The sequence below is a fragment of the Centroberyx affinis genome, unplaced genomic scaffold (assembly GCF_046629955.1).
Source record: "Centroberyx affinis isolate AG114_WGS23_722 - 3 ecotype Tasmania unplaced genomic scaffold, CSIRO-AGI_Caff_v1 ptg000087l_1, whole genome shotgun sequence".
In the NCBI taxonomy this organism is placed as follows: domain Eukaryota; kingdom Metazoa; phylum Chordata; class Actinopteri; order Beryciformes; family Berycidae; genus Centroberyx; species Centroberyx affinis.
This window is the reverse complement of record NW_027278795.1, coordinates 122,060-140,882: the sequence shown is the minus strand read 5'-3', so window position 1 is coordinate 140,882 and position 18,823 is coordinate 122,060. Positions and strand designations below refer to the sequence as shown.

The 18,823-nt window shown below is 40.3% G+C and overlaps 1 protein-coding gene across 1 annotated transcript; it reads left to right on the top strand.

Annotated features, from left to right (window-relative positions):
• On the top strand, nt 1–17,989 carry LOC139646366 (small G protein signaling modulator 1-like). Its single transcript, XM_071522393.1, has 25 exons — nt 1–63; nt 4,000–4,075; nt 5,240–5,402; nt 5,644–5,796; nt 5,969–6,036; nt 7,746–7,888; nt 7,992–8,123; nt 8,341–8,465; nt 8,579–8,646; nt 8,847–9,010; nt 12,040–12,169; nt 12,686–12,812; nt 13,598–13,662; nt 13,816–13,961; nt 14,170–14,298; nt 14,411–14,584; nt 14,741–14,809; nt 14,918–15,133; nt 15,260–16,249; nt 16,337–16,461; nt 16,638–16,720; nt 16,838–16,947; nt 17,156–17,252; nt 17,410–17,577; nt 17,901–17,989. The coding sequence occupies exons 1-25, from the start codon at nt 1–3 to the stop codon at nt 17,987–17,989; spliced, it is 3,873 nt and encodes a 1,290-aa protein (XP_071378494.1).
• The last annotated feature ends 834 nt before the right edge of the window (nt 17,990–18,823 follow it).

Sequence of the window (18,823 nt, the reverse complement as noted above, 5' to 3'; positions counted from 1 at the left end):
ATGTTTTCTCGTGTGACAGAGGCCGAGACGCGTCAGAAATTGCTGCGCAATGTGAAGAAAGAGGTTCGTTACATTTTATTTCTGCATTGCTTATTAGTTTGTTTTTAGGTGTGTTTTAGGCCTATACATTGTGTGGACATCGTTCATATGCGTTTGATCCACGGTTACGCCATATTTATGAAAAAAACCCTATTTTACAGTTACAATGGGCGAAATTAGTAGTAAATTGTGCGGCGGTGTATTTTTTAGTACCGTTAGATGATGATGACGACGATTATGATGATGACGATAATGATGATGGTGATGATGATGTTAATGTCATGGAAGAATTGCAAATGATACGAAATACTGGGCAGTTTTATTCGTATGTATTCATGCATTTCTTGGTGTGTTTCATATCCTGGCATCCTCTCTCTCTCTCTCTCTCTCTCTCTCTCTCTCTCTCTCTCTCTCTCTCTCGGTTGCACTCTCTCTCTCCTCCCCTCCCTCCTTCCTCCAAATCATGGTCAAACTGACATCCCTGACACGATGACTACTACTCCAGTCAAACCTGATCGACAATCGAGAATTTACATGTGTGGCCTTGGCTGTGTTTCATTGGCATTTTAGTTCGTGCTCTGATTGCAGAAATTAAAGTCCAAATCTCGGACGGGTATTACATTATAGATTTTTGAGATTAATCTACAAAGAAATTCAAGACAGCATACCAAAGATCCTTCCGAAGGCAAATGCCCAGTGATTCCCCGGGGAGAGTAAACGGGATGTTTTATTAATTGCTGAGAGGGTTGGGGACTCCCACCTTTAGCTTTTTCATGCACTCCATCACCTGTGACTCACTGCCTTTGAAACATCCATGACCCCCCTGCAAGATTGGTACCAGATCCTGCGGCAGGGAGGGGCTTAGCTAGTGAGGCCTATAGTGTAAAAGCTCAGCATAAGATAGGCCTATATATAGATTTTTATCATTTGTATTTTTAGTAGAATTCAGGACATAATCATAGAAATGTATTTTTATTCACGTCATGCAAGTGCCCAACCGTGGACTTACAAGACACTACATCCACACATCACACTGCCTTAACTTTGTGTACAATATCTTTCTTAAATAAGCTTAAATACCATACATACAAAGTAGGTTCTTTTTCTAAAGCTTTAAGCTTTTCATCTCAAGCCTTGCATAATCATCTAACCAAAATAAACAGAAATGGATGTCATTTTATTATGAAGCAGATTTGTCAGGTCATTTATTCATATAAAAGATACAGAACATACAATGAATTTCACTGTCTCACAGTTACAGTATGTCCTCCTGTGGTGTACCACTGAACTTTCCTGTTATAGCTAATTGTAATGTATCTCATTATATTACAACACTTTGAGGTCATGTTGCTGTGGAAGATGCAATGCATTTGTTGTAGTAGATAGGACCTAAACCATGAAAACACCGATCCTCGAATACCAATGTAGTTTTTAATATGATTTAAGAGTATGTAATGGTCAGCTGTATCAAAAACTACACTTAGGTCGAGAAGTAATAGCACAGAGGTTGAATCAGAATCAACAATTTTGTGAGTGTGATTTCAGTAGAATGAAAAGATCTAAAACAAAAGTGATAATGATAAAATAAATTGTGGTTAGACTGGTAATCAGTGAGTTGGCTAGCTACAAACTTTTCAACTAAATTGGGGAAAAAAGGGAAGTCAGTGGTCTATGGCTCTGAAGGACTTCTGGATCAAGGTTTGGTTGTTTGAATAGTGGCTTGATTACGGCTGGTTTGAAAGCAGGGCACAATGCCAGTAGAAAGTGACGAATTGATAATGTCACGCATTGAGAGTACAAAAATTGGAAAAGGTTCTTTGAACAGTTTTGCAGGTAGAGGCTTAAGCATGCAGGTTGTATGTTTATAGAAGAATTCTAATTTAGAGTGTCTAGGGAAACTAGATTTGATTTGGATTTATACTGGTGATCTTATCTGTAATTAGAGCGATGAGAGGGGAAATATTTATACAATTAGCAGAAAACAACCTGTTGTATTGTCTGTAACTTGACAGTATTACAATAAAAAAATAAATGATAAAAAGAAAATTAGCAGAAAACAGTAAGCTATTGGTAGGGGAATGTTTTTGAGTGACTTTCACTACCATCTCAAACAGAAACTACGGGTTGGCACTGATAAGCCTAGAAAAAATATGCAGCATTATTGCTGAGAGTGCATGTTTATAATTCACTAGGCTATCATTCCAAGCAAGACAGAAAACTTTGGGCTCTATTTTTGTAAATCAATGCAAAGTGCAGTCAACAGCACTTGGCGCGCGTGCGCAGGGTGTGGCGACTGATGTTTGGTAGTTTTGTGGCCAGCAGCGTGGGGCACACCGGCAGCGTAGTTGAAAATGGGGTGGAATTAGGAGGAATACATTAAGAACCTTAAATAAACTCTCAGTTTCGTTAAGGTGGAGCCTGAATAGATGGGTTTTCAGTCTGCGACAGAAAACAGGGAGTCCTGACTGAGGTGGGAAGATTATTCCACCACTGGGGTGCCAGAAGGAGAAGAGTCAGGACCAGGCAAAGCGATGACCAGGCTGTTGCAGGGAGGGACAGTCAAGCAGTAGTACCTGAGCACAGGGTGTGGGCCGGAGTGTATGGTTGAATCATAGTCTGGAGGTACAGTGTGCTGTGCCTTTGGCTGCCTTGTAGGCTAATAGTTTTGAATTGGATGCAAGCAGCCATTGGGGGCCAGTGGAGTGAAGATAGGAGGGCAGTTAAGCTGAAGTGGGAGAGTTTAGGGAGGTTGAAGACAGCTCATTCTGGGATGAACTGTAAAGGTCAAAGAGTGAATTCAGGGAGGCTAGTAAGGACGGAGTTACAGTAGTCTGGAGATGCTTAGAGCTTGGATCAGGAGCTGGGCAGACTCCCTGATAAGACAGAATCTGATCTGACGGATGTTGTAAAGAGCATCTGCCGGCATCTGCAGGACCAAGCAGTGGCTGCAATATGGGCCTTGTAGGACAGTTGATTGTCGAGAATCACACCAAGATTTTTGGCAGATGGGGTAGGTATTTCTTAGGTTTTGTCAATGGTGTATTATACCATAGTACAATAGTATTGTCTGCATAGCAAAGGTAGGAGAATTTGTTAAACATGAAGACTGAGCCAAGAGACTTGGTGTAATGGGTGAATAGGAGGGGTCTCAGGACAGAGCCCTGAGGGACCTCAGTGGAGAGGGTATGTGGTGAAATACTGGTGGTGCAAATGCTTTCCCAGAGATCCCAAGGTCTGCAATGAGTAGACTAAAAAGTACTCGAGCCTGGGGGGATAGCTCAGGGTTTTTGCCCTTTTCTATTCATGCTCAGTTTAAATTTGTAGGACAAAGAGATGCGGCAAAGAGACCCAGGAGGCTAGATGATGCATGTGGACCAAGGCACCTGTGTTCTCTAAACCTTACTGGCTAAACACTTCTATAGGCTATATTGGTATAATTAAAAAGTTGTGCGTGTAACCAGAAATTACACAATTAACTCTTTTAATCTCCCATAATCTTCTTCAAATGAATTTCAATGACATCACACAACAAAGGAATATACTTCTGGGTTCTTCTGTTCTGGGTTCTGGTGTGCATGGAGTGCTGCTAATGGAGATGTATAGCTAAAACTTTTGATGATATGATGACACATGATATATGATGATATACATTTTATAATAAATTACATTGTTGTAGCAGTGCTTCTATGCATGTAATATATGTTTGCTAATGTGTCTGTATTCTCCATAGAAGAGTTGAAGGCAGCAGATCGACTAAGATCACCTTCAAATAAGCTAATAATTGGGTCTATATGTCATCGCCATGAATGTGTTGTGAGACTGACAGAATCTGTTCATTCTCGCTCCATCATCCACTTACCATGATTATCTCTTGTAGCATATTCCCACACTGTTTTCTTGCTCGTTGTCATCTCATGTAACTGACAGATTAAACTTTTACCGTGTGCCATTCTCTCTCAGGTGAAACAAATTATGGAGGAGGCAGTAACAAGGAAATTTGTGCATGCAGACAGCAGCCACATCATATCCTTCTGTGGTAAGTGTTTTTGTGTACTAAGCCTACTTTGCCTACACTGCATACTAAGCCATCTCTGCCTTGGCAAGTAAGCATCACCTTCCTTGGGCAGGATGATTCAAAACCTAGGGGCCCGGACAGCAAGGGGCCAGTCACCTCTGATTTCTAACCTTGACCTTGGAATGGCTGTCATGGGCCGCAGTATGTGATAAGGAGCGAGAGAGAGAAAGAGAGAGAGAGAGAGAGAGAGAGAGAGAGAGAGAGAGACAGAGAGAGAGAGAGAGAGAGAGAGATAGAGACAGAGAGAGAGAGAGGGCACGCTGTGTTTTGTCCCCTGTGGCGTTGTAATTTTGTTTGATGCATCCTTGAGTGGACATATGCAAATAAGCAGATTTTGGCATGGAATGTTTTCACCTTTAACCACAAAATAAAGTTTCTTTGTTTGGCTTAAGTGGTTCAGTCCTTTCTAGCTCATTTCAAAGAGTATGGCAGAGGACATGCTGCATTAATTAATCATAGACACATTTACAGTGCAAAATGACAGCTGACATCCTATGCAGTTGAAATGTCAAGCCCTGTCACCTCCTACGAGTTCAGTCTCTGTACGCTGAGAGTGCAAAGGAACAGCCCCAATTTTACTGTGTTCAGGCTGTGGAAAACCACTCAGTTTTATTTTAATGATGTCATTGGTCATCTCCATTAATTAGGTAGATGGATGGATTAAACTACACTAACACTATTCAAAGATGTTGATACTAATCAGAGGCGACGCCTATGTGAATCACATCCTTGATATCCTAGCAACAGTAGACAGTGTTTAGCAGATTTCATTCTATTTCTAGTCCTGCCGAGAGCCACCTGTGCTTGCCTTTCACCTCTATTCTGCAGAATTATAAAGACTCGAGGCCTTCTCATTGGGCAAAATCTATTTGAAAATTTACATCTCTGTAGAATGGAATCTTTAAAACACAAAAACAAAAAAAACAAAAAAATTGCAGATTGTGTTGGTGAGCTAAAACAAAACCCGGGGGTTCTAAAAACATTTCACTGCGAAGAAACAAAAACAAGAACACAAGTGAATTAAATAACAAAAACTAAATGAAAACAAAATCAAACATGGATGATTAAAACTGTGTGTGTGTGTGTGTGTGTGTGTGTGTGTGTGTGTGTGGTGTACTCATGCAGCTGTAGTGGAAGCCTGTGTGCTGCATGGACTGAAGCGTCGTGCTGCAGGCCTGCTGTGCACTAACAAGGTAGCAGCCCTCTTCATGAAGGTGGGGAAAAGCTTTGTACCTGCTGAGGAACTCTGCCAGAAGGTCCAGGAACTGGAACAGCTTGTCGAAAACAGGTGAGATGTTAACTTTTGCCTGTTTGATGCCAATGGCCTAAAAATCATTGTGGAGTTTGCATTATCTTCTTATCCCATCTTGTGTCCTCTCCTTTTGTATTCCACTTGCAACCTACTACCTTGTCCTGTCTGGTTCTATCCTGTCCTGTCCTTTCCTGTCAGATCAATTCTAATGCTATCCTGTGCTATCCTATTCACTGCTATCCTATTCATCTTCCATGTTTCTTATCTTTTTCTTTAGCAAGCAGAACAATTCCCCACTGAATAATGACCGCAGTCGGCAGTCCAAATTGGCTAACCTTCCGCCTCAGGCATTAAAACACCTGTGGATCCGAACTGCACTGATGGAGAAGCTCCTGGACAAGATTGTCCTGTACTTGGTAGAGAACTGCAGGTAATACATTATTTAATGCTGTAATAAGTCCCTAGCTTTGGAAGATTGTCTCCTCCATTTATTACCTCCATTGTCGCCTGAGCAGTTCTTTATATATTATGTACTGAATTCTTTATTGCACTGGGAAATAATAGAAAGTTTCTACTCTCATTGTATGTATTCTTTCCTGCAGTACTTTCTATGAGAAAGAAGCCATGCTGATGGATCCTGTGGATGGGCCAATCCTTGCATCTCTGTTAGGTATTGATAAGCCTCCCTAACCTACACATCTGTTTAGCACTGTGTGCCTCTATGACATTAACATTAACATTTACTGACGTTTACTGATTTATAAGAAATAGTACACTGGGTCACTGAGTCCAGTAGTGCATTAGAGTGATGCATCTACCTCACTAGTACCTCAGATAACAATGGAAGATAATGATAATCTACTGCAGAGGATACTTACAGTAGGGTAGATGTTATCTCTATCCCAAGGCAGCCGTCCTGTGGCTTAGATAATTGACAAGAGAAATAGTATACTACACTCCAAAAGGGCTTAAACTTACTGGATATGGTAAGAAGAGAATGTAGCAGAGACAAACATGCATTTTCTGAAGTAGGAAAAAACAAACAAAACAAGAACACAACAGAATTGAATAAAAAAAATTAAATAAAACAAAATGAAAAATGGAAGAAAACTGTGTGTATGTATGTAGAAAGAGAGAAGGAAACAATTAGTAGTGAATGTAAGTAATCTACAGTCAAGATCATCTTTAATCAAGAACTGACAGTAAGTGGCCTGGAATCTGGTAAGATGCAGGTTATTAAAGGGTTTGGTTTTAGTATAAACTTAAAATGAGAACAAACAGGGGAAGGGAAGGGATTCTAGTTGATGTACTGTACTGTTCAAAATCCACATTTGATGTATATTTATGTACGTTATGAGGATGGGCAAGTCAAAACAAATCAATTTTTGAGACAGTCTAGAGGCCGTGTAAGCGAAAAAACAGTCACACTTAGGGCCCTATCTTACACCCGGTGCAAAGCGGCACAAGTGTCATCGCTAGTTTCCGATCGACGCAGTTGTCATTTTCACGCCCAGTGCCCACGTTGTTTAAATAGCAAATGTACTTGCGTCCATCTTTGCGCCCATGGGCGTGTTGGTCTTAAAATGAGGTGAGGTCAGGCACATTGTTGGCGCATTGCTATCTTGAGGCAGCAGAAAGCATTGCGCCATTGACCAACAAAAACCTGGTCTAAAGTCTGGCGCAGTATTTTCCTGCTATTTAAAGGGCGCATTATTCAGATAGTAAGATGTGTCTCTTTCTCCTTCCACATCTTTGAACGAGAGGATGGACTTTATTTTGGAAATCTATGTTGAAAGAAACTGGATTTCACTAATCATTAACTTGTTTGCAAACTTAAGGGCAGAGTCAAAAACCACACCAACGTTCTTGATGGAGGTTTAACATAGGTGGACAGCTGGCCCAAGCAATTGGTAATCAATTTTATTGAGGACAACAAATGACAACATCAGTTTTGCTCTCATTCAGCTGGAGAACATTTTGTGCCATCCAAGATTTAATGGACAGAATTTGTATTTGACAAAAGAGAGGTTCTGAAAGTTCAGCCCCCCTGCTATTAGCCCCCTGCTAGCCTAGCAAATCTCTTCTGTGTGAGTGTGAATCTTGAGGAGACTGGTAGCGAATGTAGCATCCCAAGCAGTCTTGCACTATGCGAGGGAGTTAAACCAAAGTATAATGGTAATAGTAATAGTGTCAAAAGACATTTATGATGTACCAAACCGCAGATTCTTGTTTGAAAGAAAAGAGCTGAGTGTGCCCCTTACTTTTTGATGACTTCATGTGTGTTTTTGCTATTGTGATAAGGGATAATCATCCACAACAATGCTGTCAAACTATACAATAAACTTATCATTCATTCATTGTTTTATCCTTATTTTACAGTTGGGCCTTGTGCTTTGGAGTACACCAAAGTTAAGACTGCAGACCATTTCTGGACAGATCCCTCTGCTGATGAGCTGGTACAGCGGCACCGGATCCACAGTGGCCACTGTCGCCAGGATTCTCCCTCCAGACGGCCTGCCCTGGTTAGACCAACTAGAAATGAATTGTTTTTGAATGTCCCAATAAGGATTATTGTATGTAATAGCAGATGTGTAATAGTTTTGATGTCATCTTGACTTGTATCAGATCCAGAAGAGGCAGTCCAGTGGTAGTATAGATGATCGGCCTCTCATGTGGGCAAGGGAGTATGTCGAGTCACTCCATCAAAACTCCAGAGCCACACTTCTGTTCGGCAAGAACAATGTCCTGGTGCAGCCGGTATGTCTTTGGTTTTCATCATAACTTATTTTTTTAACAGACTTTAATAGAATCCTATTGGTTGCTTTAAGAGAAGGAATATCAAGGGACGATGGTGTACTTTGTAGAACTTGCTAGAATATTCTGTTAACTTCACAGTGATTTTTACTCAACTACTTAACTGAATAATACTGCAATAAAAAGTGTTATGATTTGTAAGCTCTACTTTTGTCTGCAGAGAGATGACATGGAGGCCATCCCAGGCTACCTTTCTCTACATCAAACTGCAGATCTCATGACTTTGAAATGGACACCCAATCAGCTGATGAATGGCAATGTTGGAGAGCTAGACTCTGAGAAAAGGTTAGTCTGATAGAATGTAATATAATAATATAATAAGAATAGAATAATATCTATAAATAATATATTGTTTTTACACAGTTCACTGCAATGGCTCATATTCACTCATCTCTCAGTGTTTATTGGGACTATGCTATGACTATTCGTCTGGAGGACATTGTCTATCTCCACTGTCATCAGCAAGGTGCAGTAATCTCCCTTCTTTTTGTGCTTTGTTCTTGTGTATCTGTTTCTACAGTACCACACATTAAGCACATGGATTTTTTTTAAACCAAATGGGCTATCATGTAACTGTTTTGGTGGGCACATTTGTGTGATTCTGAGTGAGTAACTAAAGAGCTTTAACAGTTATTTATCTTGTTTCCGTTGTGTTAATCTCCCCAGTGAATAGCGGTGGGACAGTAGTGCTGGTGAGCCAGGATGGGATCCAGAGGCCTCCTCTACATTTCCCCAAAGGAGGCCACCTGCTTCAGTTTCTCACTTGCCTGGAGACTGGCCTGCTACCTCACGGACAGCTGGACCCACCACTCTGGTCTCAGAGAGGAAAGGTCAGCATGAACACAGAAAAATAAAATACTGACATAGTAGTTATTAAACTGATGCATCAAATAGAATTACAATACAGTACAATAGCTACTAGTTTTATGCCTTCCACTGGACCAGTGATTTCTCTCCAAATTGTACTAGATGCTATATTTACCTAGTGTTTTTTTATTTTATTTGGCAAATAGTTGTTCTTGTTATTTGAAACAATGAATTAAGTAAATAATAGTAAAGTAAATATAACTACCGTACCCTACCTTCCCTCTGCTCTGATTGGCACCCCCACACCCCCACACACACGCACACACAAACACACACACACACACACTCTCAATACTATTCAGAGCTATAATCAGCTACACTACACCTGCATCTCCTTGATGTTGCACGTATGGCTGACACCTAGTTCACCTAGTCGTGTTTTCTTTGGCATGACTGTAAATTGTTTTCCTGTGTCTGCTCACATTTATCAATCACGCGCCTCCCGTAGCTTTCCAAGGTGTTCCTACTCAATGATAATTATTTCCTAACTTTTATGTACAAAATTAACTTGATGCATAGGATTGTCTCTCCTAACACAGGTAAATAATTAATCTGTGTATGTGTCCTGTGCACAGCTGTGCATTTCTTTTGGTGCTGGTGACTGCAGAAGTAAACAAAGTCCATGTTTACCGCAAAGTAAAAACTAATCCGACTGAAAACATATATATTAAAAGAGGTCAGTCGGCTTACTTTTTAGTGTGAGGTAAATAATTAATTTCTGTTCTTTTAATCTGAATTGCTGTCTGAACCCAGAAGACATTTAGGGTCTCACCAAGCCACAGGTCGTGGCAGTGTTGCAGTGATGGCAACACATCATATAGGTTGCTCATACAGGTTGATAATCACTCGAACTCTAGATACTTATATACCATATTCCAAATTTCCCAGCTAAATTTCTTCCTCTCAACACTTTCATCCATTGAGGGATGCTTAGCTTAAGAAACTACTTTGGCACACCTTGCTGCTTCCTCCTGGTGATGTATTTGTTCCAGTGCCCCTATTTCCTCCTTTCGTTGGCGTTGCTTTGTTCCATGCATGTTTGCTTATGCTAAGACCAACACCTTCATAACCCTGTTGCACTTGTCCTAGAATGCCTCTGCGTCCAAGGGACAAGTATGGTTTCTGAATTGCATCTTTAGGACTCCACTTCCACCCAGTTACTTACTGTTGTGTGACTCGTGTTGGCCTCGACTCCAGTCTTACTTGCTTACTTGTTGGCATATTAATTCTCTGCTAAATAGAGATAACTTCAGGACTCCTTTACCATACAGTACCCTGTTGTAGGATATTTGTCATGTCATCCATATATGCCCTGATTAGCAGGAGGTGAATCCCTGGATACTGCCTTTCCCCATGCACAGTCCACTTTGCTCTTATTTCATTATCTCCTACGGTCGCCTCAGTTGCCTGTGACAACCATGTTGCCTGTGTCTCATTTAGCTCCACTCTGGTCAATTCATGCTCTCTTCCCAGTCTTTGTTACCAGAAAACATAAATCTTATAGACCTTCTGATATCTACCTAAACAGATGATCTGACTCCTTACACCCCCACTGTCTGTATTCCATATGTGCAGAGTAGACTCCACATGAAAATTGGCCTTTTGAACATAACATCATTCTCATTCAAGGCTTATCTTTTTATTGAACTGATAACTAATCACAAAAAGATTTAAATGCCTTTAAATGAGCCACGACACCCTGGGTTTTTGTACTTTCATGTTCTGAGAGTTAAAGAAAGGTGTGTGTAGTACTGATATATGAATTGAACTTAAGTCTTATATGCAAAACTGGGCATGGCTTCTCCTCATTTGAGGTCCTGGTAACAAAGTGCTTCCTGCCTAACTCCAGGCAACTCTCAAATCACCTCCATCCTCCTTTGCACTAATTAGTGGCATCTCTGCACTTGTAACATGTATTTTGATAAGTGCTATATAAATAAAGTATTAATTAATCTCAGCATTAGGGGAGAGTGGGCTATGGCCCCACCAGATGGCGCTGTGGTATAGAAGAATCTAAAGCTTGATCACAACACCATTTAGACCTATATATTTGATTAAAATGCCTATGGAAAGGTTAGGGTTGTCCTAATATTCTAAATTTGTGCCATTTGTTAACACAAACACAATGTATCTTTATTTTAATTCTCTTATATATACACTAGCCATTCTGTGTCTGTGTGCTATATCAGTTGGGCCTGTGTAGTGCTGGTCCCACTGCAGACAGGGAAAACCCCAGTGCACATGCTCCACACAGCTTCTAGTCCAAAAAACAGCTACTGTCAGTCATGAATCATGTGGATTATTTGACCACTATTACTACATTACATTACATTGGTGAGTAACAATAACACATGAAGTGTACAAACAATATAATGCATTTTTTGTATTTACTTTAATAATTATTTCAAATTGTATAAAAGGTATTTACGAAAAAAAAGACTTCCATCACACTGTAAACTTTATGAAAGGTGTAAGTTTTCACCACTTAACCTCAAGAATCACCTTGTTTTCGAAGACAATGCCAACTGCCCAAACTTTAATCATAACATGAACACACAGTATAACTCAGGAAACACTTGGAGTCATGTTTTTCAATCTATCACATTAGAGCTCCAATTGTAATTACATTGTGTTTTTACACTCTTGTAAATACATTAACTATAGTTTCATTCAAGTATTTACCCAATATTTTCATGCCAAGTAAATTGTCACTGTAATTTTTGTTTTTTTGAGGGTAACAAATAACACTCCTGGGCACAAGGCCTTATAAAATCTTGATTTTGCTAATTGAGGTGTTACTGCCCCCTTAATGCATTCTATGGGAAAAATGAAGGACATTTACAAGGAGAGAAGGAAGATATTGCTGTGAAATACAGTCTCACTTCAGCCTTTGCCTGCCAGATTGTTGCAATAAAAGGATATTTATCTCACAGCTCATCTGTAGTAATGATATCAAGCTAAGATGTATAAAGCATTACCTCTCCATTCACAGGGAAAGGTTTTCCCCAAACTGCGGAAAAGGAGTCCACAGGGCTCATGTGACTCTGTATCAGATAAGGAGGATGATGAAGCCACAGATTACGTGTTTCGGATCCTCTTTCCTGGCACTCAGATGGAGTTTGGTATGTCTCTTTAATCTCCCTGTTCTGCCTCTCGGTCCCAATCTAGTAAAGCATCATCTGGGATGGTATCATAAAAAACATTACACTCTGTATTATTTACACATTATAGATGATCAGTTAAGATAAATCTGTTTTGAGGTAGAGGTATTATCCGTTTTGTGTGAAGACATATATTGAATGTACTTCTAATTAATTTTTCTCTGTTGAATTGTCATATTCCTCATCTTTTTCCTGCCTATCTAGTCCCTTTGTGTCATGTTATAGCCCTGTCGACAATAAGGAGACTTTGCATGGACATAACTTGTCTACCACATCTCCATCCTCTGACTTGGTTTGTTGTTCTCCATGTTTTTTTAATTTGTACATTTGCTTATTATTTACACACAGACACACGTTCAGCCTCGACTGTGTTGGAATGTCATCGTGTTTTTACTTATGTTGATGAAGATGTTGATGATAATGATGGTGATAACAGTACCAGTAATGAAGGATAACAAGTGTTGTTATGGCGTGCAGTTGCTCCTGAGCTGATGGACCAGGGAGTGAACATGTGGCAACCCATCCCCAGAAAGTCTTCTTGTTCTTCCTGCTCACAGAATGGCTCATCTGATGGCTCTTTGCCTAATGGCTGTAATCAAGACAGGCAAGTAATCCCTCGGGTCAAGCCCAAATCTATGTTTTTAAAGAGCTGTCACATATGTGTTAAGCAAAACCTGCTTCCCCTGTTCTTAATCTGATTATCTGCACTGTTTTGTGACTTTCAATTCGTGTACAACTTTTAGATTATGGCTCTGGGTTTTAAATGAGCACTGAATCATAATTAACTGGTAATCATATTGTTATCAAATAAATTATTAATCAAATGCTGATATTTTGCCAATAGTAGAGTAGTAGAGTATACTCTCCAGCTAATGTAGGACAAACCTAGCGAATACTTTGGACCACTGTGGACCTCGGCTCTATATGGTTTCCAGTGAGTGAGAAGTGAAAAACTGAACTAAAAAAAGATAATGTTTGTGACTCTCCAATCAGGGGAATCCATACTGAGCAGAGGTACAGCTCCACTCTTCAAGGACCAAATACTCTCTGTATTAGCTGGAGATTGTGCTCAGTTATTACTGAGATGATAGCAATGTTTGATTCACAAATTATAAATATTTGATAATAATATGGTTAATATTTAATTATGATTGATGATGCTCATTAAAAATTGAGCCATAATAATATAAGTTGCACATGAATTGACACAAAACACAAACACGAACAGCGTATATAATCAGCGTATATAATCAGATTAACAAACATGCTTAACAAACATGTGACAGCTCTTATGTTTTATGGAAAAGTGGTGTTCCAATTATTTTGGCCAATGAGTGTATATTTAAATTATTTCAGTTGACTAAGTTTGGCATTTGTTTACTCTATCAGGGCTCCCCTGAAGCTCCTTTGCGACACCATGAAGTACCAGATAATTTCCCGTGCTTTCTATGGATGTGAGTACAAATAACTGTGATTCAGCTTTGATTAATTTGGGAATCATTTTTATTCAAGTTGAAGGTTCTTTTGTGAAATGGCAATTCTCCTAGATCATCATTCAATAAAATAATGCAACAGTGAATAAGAAAACTCTATTCTTTCCTCTCTAGGGCTAGCATACTGCCGCCATCTGTCCACAGTCCGCACCCACCTTTCTGCTCTGGTCAACCCCGCTATAGTTGACCCTGATGTGCCCCATGATGCCCGGGGAGGACTCTCTGTGGAGGTCTGGGGCAGTTTCCTCCAGGACTGCTCTGTAAGATCCACACCTGAACAGCAAGCCTAAACTGTAGTTCACACTTTGACAGAGGATAACTTGTTCATTCAACACATAAGAACAAAAAGAAAAGAGCACAAAATAAGCTAGAAATGTATAATAACCTGGGGCTATTACTGTTGAATGTTTTAACCAGTTAGGATGTGATTTCAGTGTGAGCTGATGAACTAATATTTCCCTTGTTCAGGCCTATGAGGAACATGAGATTCAGAGGCTTGTGTATTTTGGTGGTGTGGCGCCTACACTACGCAAAGAGGTCTGGCCCTTCCTTTTGGGACACTACCACTTCACCATGACTGAGAAATGCAGGCTGGAGGTAGATTCTATATGCTGTCAGATCGCTAAAGTATAACTGTCATTGTGTGTAACAAGATGGACACACACACACCATGTTACAATCTTAGTGTACACATGGTTTCTGTTTTTAGATTGATGAGCAGATGCGGACCACTTATGAACAGACTATGAGAGAGTGGCAGGGTTGTGAGGCCATTGTCCGTCAGAGGGAAAGAGAGAAACATGCTGAGGCCCTTGCCAGATGTTCCTCAGGGGCCAGTGTGGAAAGAGGACCAGTGCAGCGAGACTCCACCATCAGTACTGATGCAAGTTTCCCCTTTTAGCTGATGATGGCAAAACATGAGAATATGCTACATCATCACGCTACATACATTTACATCATTACAACAGCAAACAGCAATATGTTTCATTGCAACTGTTTTTTTGTCTCTTGTTTGTTGTTTGGCTTTTCCCTACTCCAGTCGTCTCTAAGTAGCAGCTCAGAGCATCAGAACGCCCAATCGCAAAGTGACTCCAGCAGTAGCACACAGGTAGATTCTCATTACTTCTACTACTATTACTACTACTGAGTATCACAGCAACAATGATCTTGAATGGCTTTATGTATTACATGTTCATCACTTTCCTTTGGCTCTCAGGTATTTGGATCAACTGAGGCGGTGGATCAGATTGAGTCTGAGAAAGGTGAAGCGTTGCCCAGTAGCCCAGTTAAGGACATCCCGAATGGTACCCTAGACCCTCCACAGCTTCCCTCCTGCAACCTCTCTTCCCCAGGTCTGTCAGATCAGCGTCCAGGTTCAGATAATAGCCCTCTTGTTGATTCAGTTGTTGGATCTACAGTCTCTCAGATGTCAGCAGAATCATCAGGGCTGCCAGGAGAAGGATTCAGTGAGGAGAATAAGGCTGGATCACAGCCAATGAGGAGTCAGCGCACTGTCTGTGAATCAGGAGGAGAGGATGTAATGCACCCAATATCCAAGGACAAGGTTCCAATGACAGAGGAGTCCAAGATGTCAGAAACTGAGGTGGTTGAGGGATCTGAGTTTTCAGGAATCAGAGAGACACGAGAGACATCTGAAGTTGAAGATGCTGACAGAGAAGCCATGCAATCTTTGAGAAAACCTGAATTGGAAGAAAAAAACATAACTACACATGAGCTATCTAAAGTTTTAATTGCAGTAGACACAAATATCCCTGTGAGAACAGCACCAGAGAACACTAATGTTCTAAGGCTAGAAACAGAGGTTTATAATGAATATTTCCAAGCCCCCCCTCTTGGCCAGACCTTAATAATTCATGCACACAAGAGCAAAGATCTGGAATTGGAGCCATTATGTTTGCCTACAGCAGACAAACACAAATATCCACCAAATGAGAAAAAGCCTGAGACTTCTGAGAAAGTTGAAACAAATTCTGACAAAATCACCTTGCAAATTAACAAGGCCTGTGCTACTGAGCCAGAGAGAAAGGACGCTGGAGCAAAAGTTTCTGAAGTGGCTGAAACCAGAAAAGACAAAGCTGCAGAAATTCCATATGAGAAACCTGGTTCAAATTCACCTGTCAGACAAGTACTGAATGCTCTCCAATCAGCGTCAAGGGGAAGCATTTCCTTATCATCCCACTCTAATCAGTCTCCAGACACAGCAGACTCAGATGACTCTCCATCTGCCTTGGAAATGGAGGACATTCCCACAGGGATAACATGTTTGACCACTGAGGATTTTAGGGCTAGGCCACTGGCAGGTCTTGCTGCACCTTCAATCTCACTGGCCTTGAGAGAGAGGGTTGGACCAGAGGACCTTGTCCTAGATCACCACCTGGACACAGCCTGTAACACCAGCCCTGAGGGAACAGACCTGGGCCTTTCTGAAGAGGAGCCAGAGATGGAGAGTGTTCTCCCTAGACCAGAGTCCGTAGAGGTGGGAGGAGACGCCAACCATGGTGAATCCTCAGAAGAACAAACCTATTCTGTAAGCGTAACAACTGAAAGACCCTAAACATACTTTGTTTTCCTATCATATACATGCACTAATAGAATTTGCTGTTTGTTTTTGTAGCAAGAAAAATTGGACATGTACTTGATCAATTTACATCGCATTGATAAGGATGTCAGACGGTGTGACAGAACATATTGGTACTTCAGTCCTGCTAACCTGGAGAAGCTCCGTAACATCATGTGCAGGTAAATAGACGTTTGACATGTGTCACAAAGGTACAGTAACTGAGTTCAGTTTAACTCAAGGAGGCAGTTATTGTTGAAATAAATGTGTCACTCTGCCAAATGTTTCTTCGGTTTATTTCAACCCAAAAATGTTCTAAGAAAACGGCACAGTGGCAAATATGTGGTTTTCTTTGTAGTTATGTGTGGCAACATCTGGAAACTGGTTATGTCCAAGGCATGTGTGATCTGCTGGCTCCCCTTCTGGTTATTCTGGACGATGGTCAGTGAATGGCTTTTAAATGAAAATTGTATCAATATGAACTTTTTTCTTTCTTGCCTAAACGCACATGAATAGCTTGATGAGTAATTCTGTATTATCCGTATGTTTGCTTCCCAGAGGTCATGGCGTTTAGCTGTTTCACTGAGCTGATGAAGAGGATGAACCAGAATTTTCCTCATGGAGGTGCCATGGACTCTCACTTTGCCAATATGCGCTCCCTTATCCAGGTAAGATGGACACAGACATACACCTTAGTGCATGCAAACACACACATGCTCACACACACTCTCTGTCTCTCTCTCTCACACACACACACAAACTAATTATGTCATATTCTGTACTCTCCTTCACTATGTGGTACAGACAAATATACGCACACGTGGGCTGTGTAATGATGTAATGATGACATCACTTTGTTTTTCTTGTACTCACTAGATTCTGGATTCTGAGCTGTTTGAACTGATGCAGCAGAATGGAGACTACACCCATTTCTACTTCTGTTATCGGTGGTTCCTATTGGACTTCAAAAGAGGTGATGGGATATGCAGGCATCACAATATTTGTTTTATGATTATCACTACCCATATCCAGTTAACCCACAAATTGCTTGAATGCCCTTTTAATAATGACTCTGCCTATTTTAGCATTTCACACATTTGTAATCTGGTTTATTGCTGTTTTCCAAACAGAGATGGTGTATGATGATGTGTTTTCCGTGTGGGAAACCATATGGGCAGCCAAGTATACCTCCTCTGATCACTTTGTGCTCTTCATTGCTCTGGCGCTTGTCGAGATGTATAGAGACATCATCCTCGAGAATAATATGGACTTTACTGACATCATCAAGTTCTTCAATGGTAAGGCTATGAAGGCCAGTGTTGCAATATGGTGGAAATGCTGTGCAATAACAATTGGCAATTGCCAGAGCTTATTAATAATTACATACACCAAACCACAACAACAAATACAACATCAATATCAATTGAAGTCAATGAAGATAATCCTTGTGTGGTGGTAAGGTAGGACCACTGCAAAATAGCTTAAAAAATGGATTTACATTTTAGGTTTACATTTTCTCCTCCAAATTACATATTGATCTCATTTGTGCTAAAAAAAAAAAAAATTATTATAGCATAATCCATTTACCTCTTTTTTTTTGCTTTTGAAATTCTCTTCTCAGAAATGGCAGAGCGACACAACGTCCCACAGGTCCTGATGATGGCTCGAGACTTGGTCCACAAAGTGCAGACACTCATAGAAAACAAGTGATCCAACATGCTGCTGTTTTATTGCCATTGACTCTATGTGCTAAATTGTCAAAAAAAAAAAGTAGTGACATAGCCACATAATCTCCACGTATTCTAGGGGAAAGAACCCATTGTTAATGAAATACAGTAATTGGTTAAGTACTGACGAGGGGACTGGCCATTAAAACTACAACTGATTATTCAAAAATAGTTGTTTAACAACTTGTTTCTAATTGCTCCTTCCTATTTCCAGGTAATACAATTATTGCCAGAAAATGTATTTATAAGTATTATTGTTAGTGAATGTATCCTTGTTAAAACTGCTTCAGGATGTTATTTATTTTGCCTTAAATTTTGCTATTTTTTCAGGGATACAACAACCAAATTATTAATTGTATTGTTGTTCTACTAGGCTAATTTTCTTAGAATTAAGATGAATATTGTAAGAAGTATCATGGTTATGCATACATCTTGTGATACACTTGGACATATTGTCAGTAATATTATTTGGGCTGGATGTTTTGGGTCTTTAAAAATCAGAGGCACTAATCTGGCGACCAAGAAGTTCAGTCCCTGCTTGTGTCCAAGTAGCATCTGTATTCCATGGATTGCTCCTCTATAGCTATTGTGAGGACCCCTCTGCAGCCTCTCTGTAAGTTTAATGTTTTTCTCCTCTTGTGCTTGCCTATGATGCACAAGAGAATGTAGGCCATGCAGAGAGACTATCTGTGAACACAGTGCAGTACAGCTTGATTTGCACGTACTGTGCATACCACCCTTTCCTCTGATAATCCACCAAGTCTTATATTTTCAATATTTTGTGCTCCTCCTTTCATTGGCCTCTTCCATCCAATCC

Excerpts from the sequence above, each read along its gene's own strand:
- LOC139646366 (XM_071522393.1), top strand. The coding sequence starts at position 1 with ATGTTTTCTCGTGTGACAGAGGCCGAGACGCGTCAGAAATTGCTGCGC. Across the intron at positions 8,466-8,578 it reads GAGCTAGACTCTGAGAAAAG|TGTTTATTGGGACTATGCTA; the intron begins GTTAGTCTGATA and ends CTCATCTCTCAG. Across the intron at positions 16,462-16,637 it reads CTCCGTAACATCATGTGCAG|TTATGTGTGGCAACATCTGG; the intron begins GTAAATAGACGT and ends TTTTCTTTGTAG.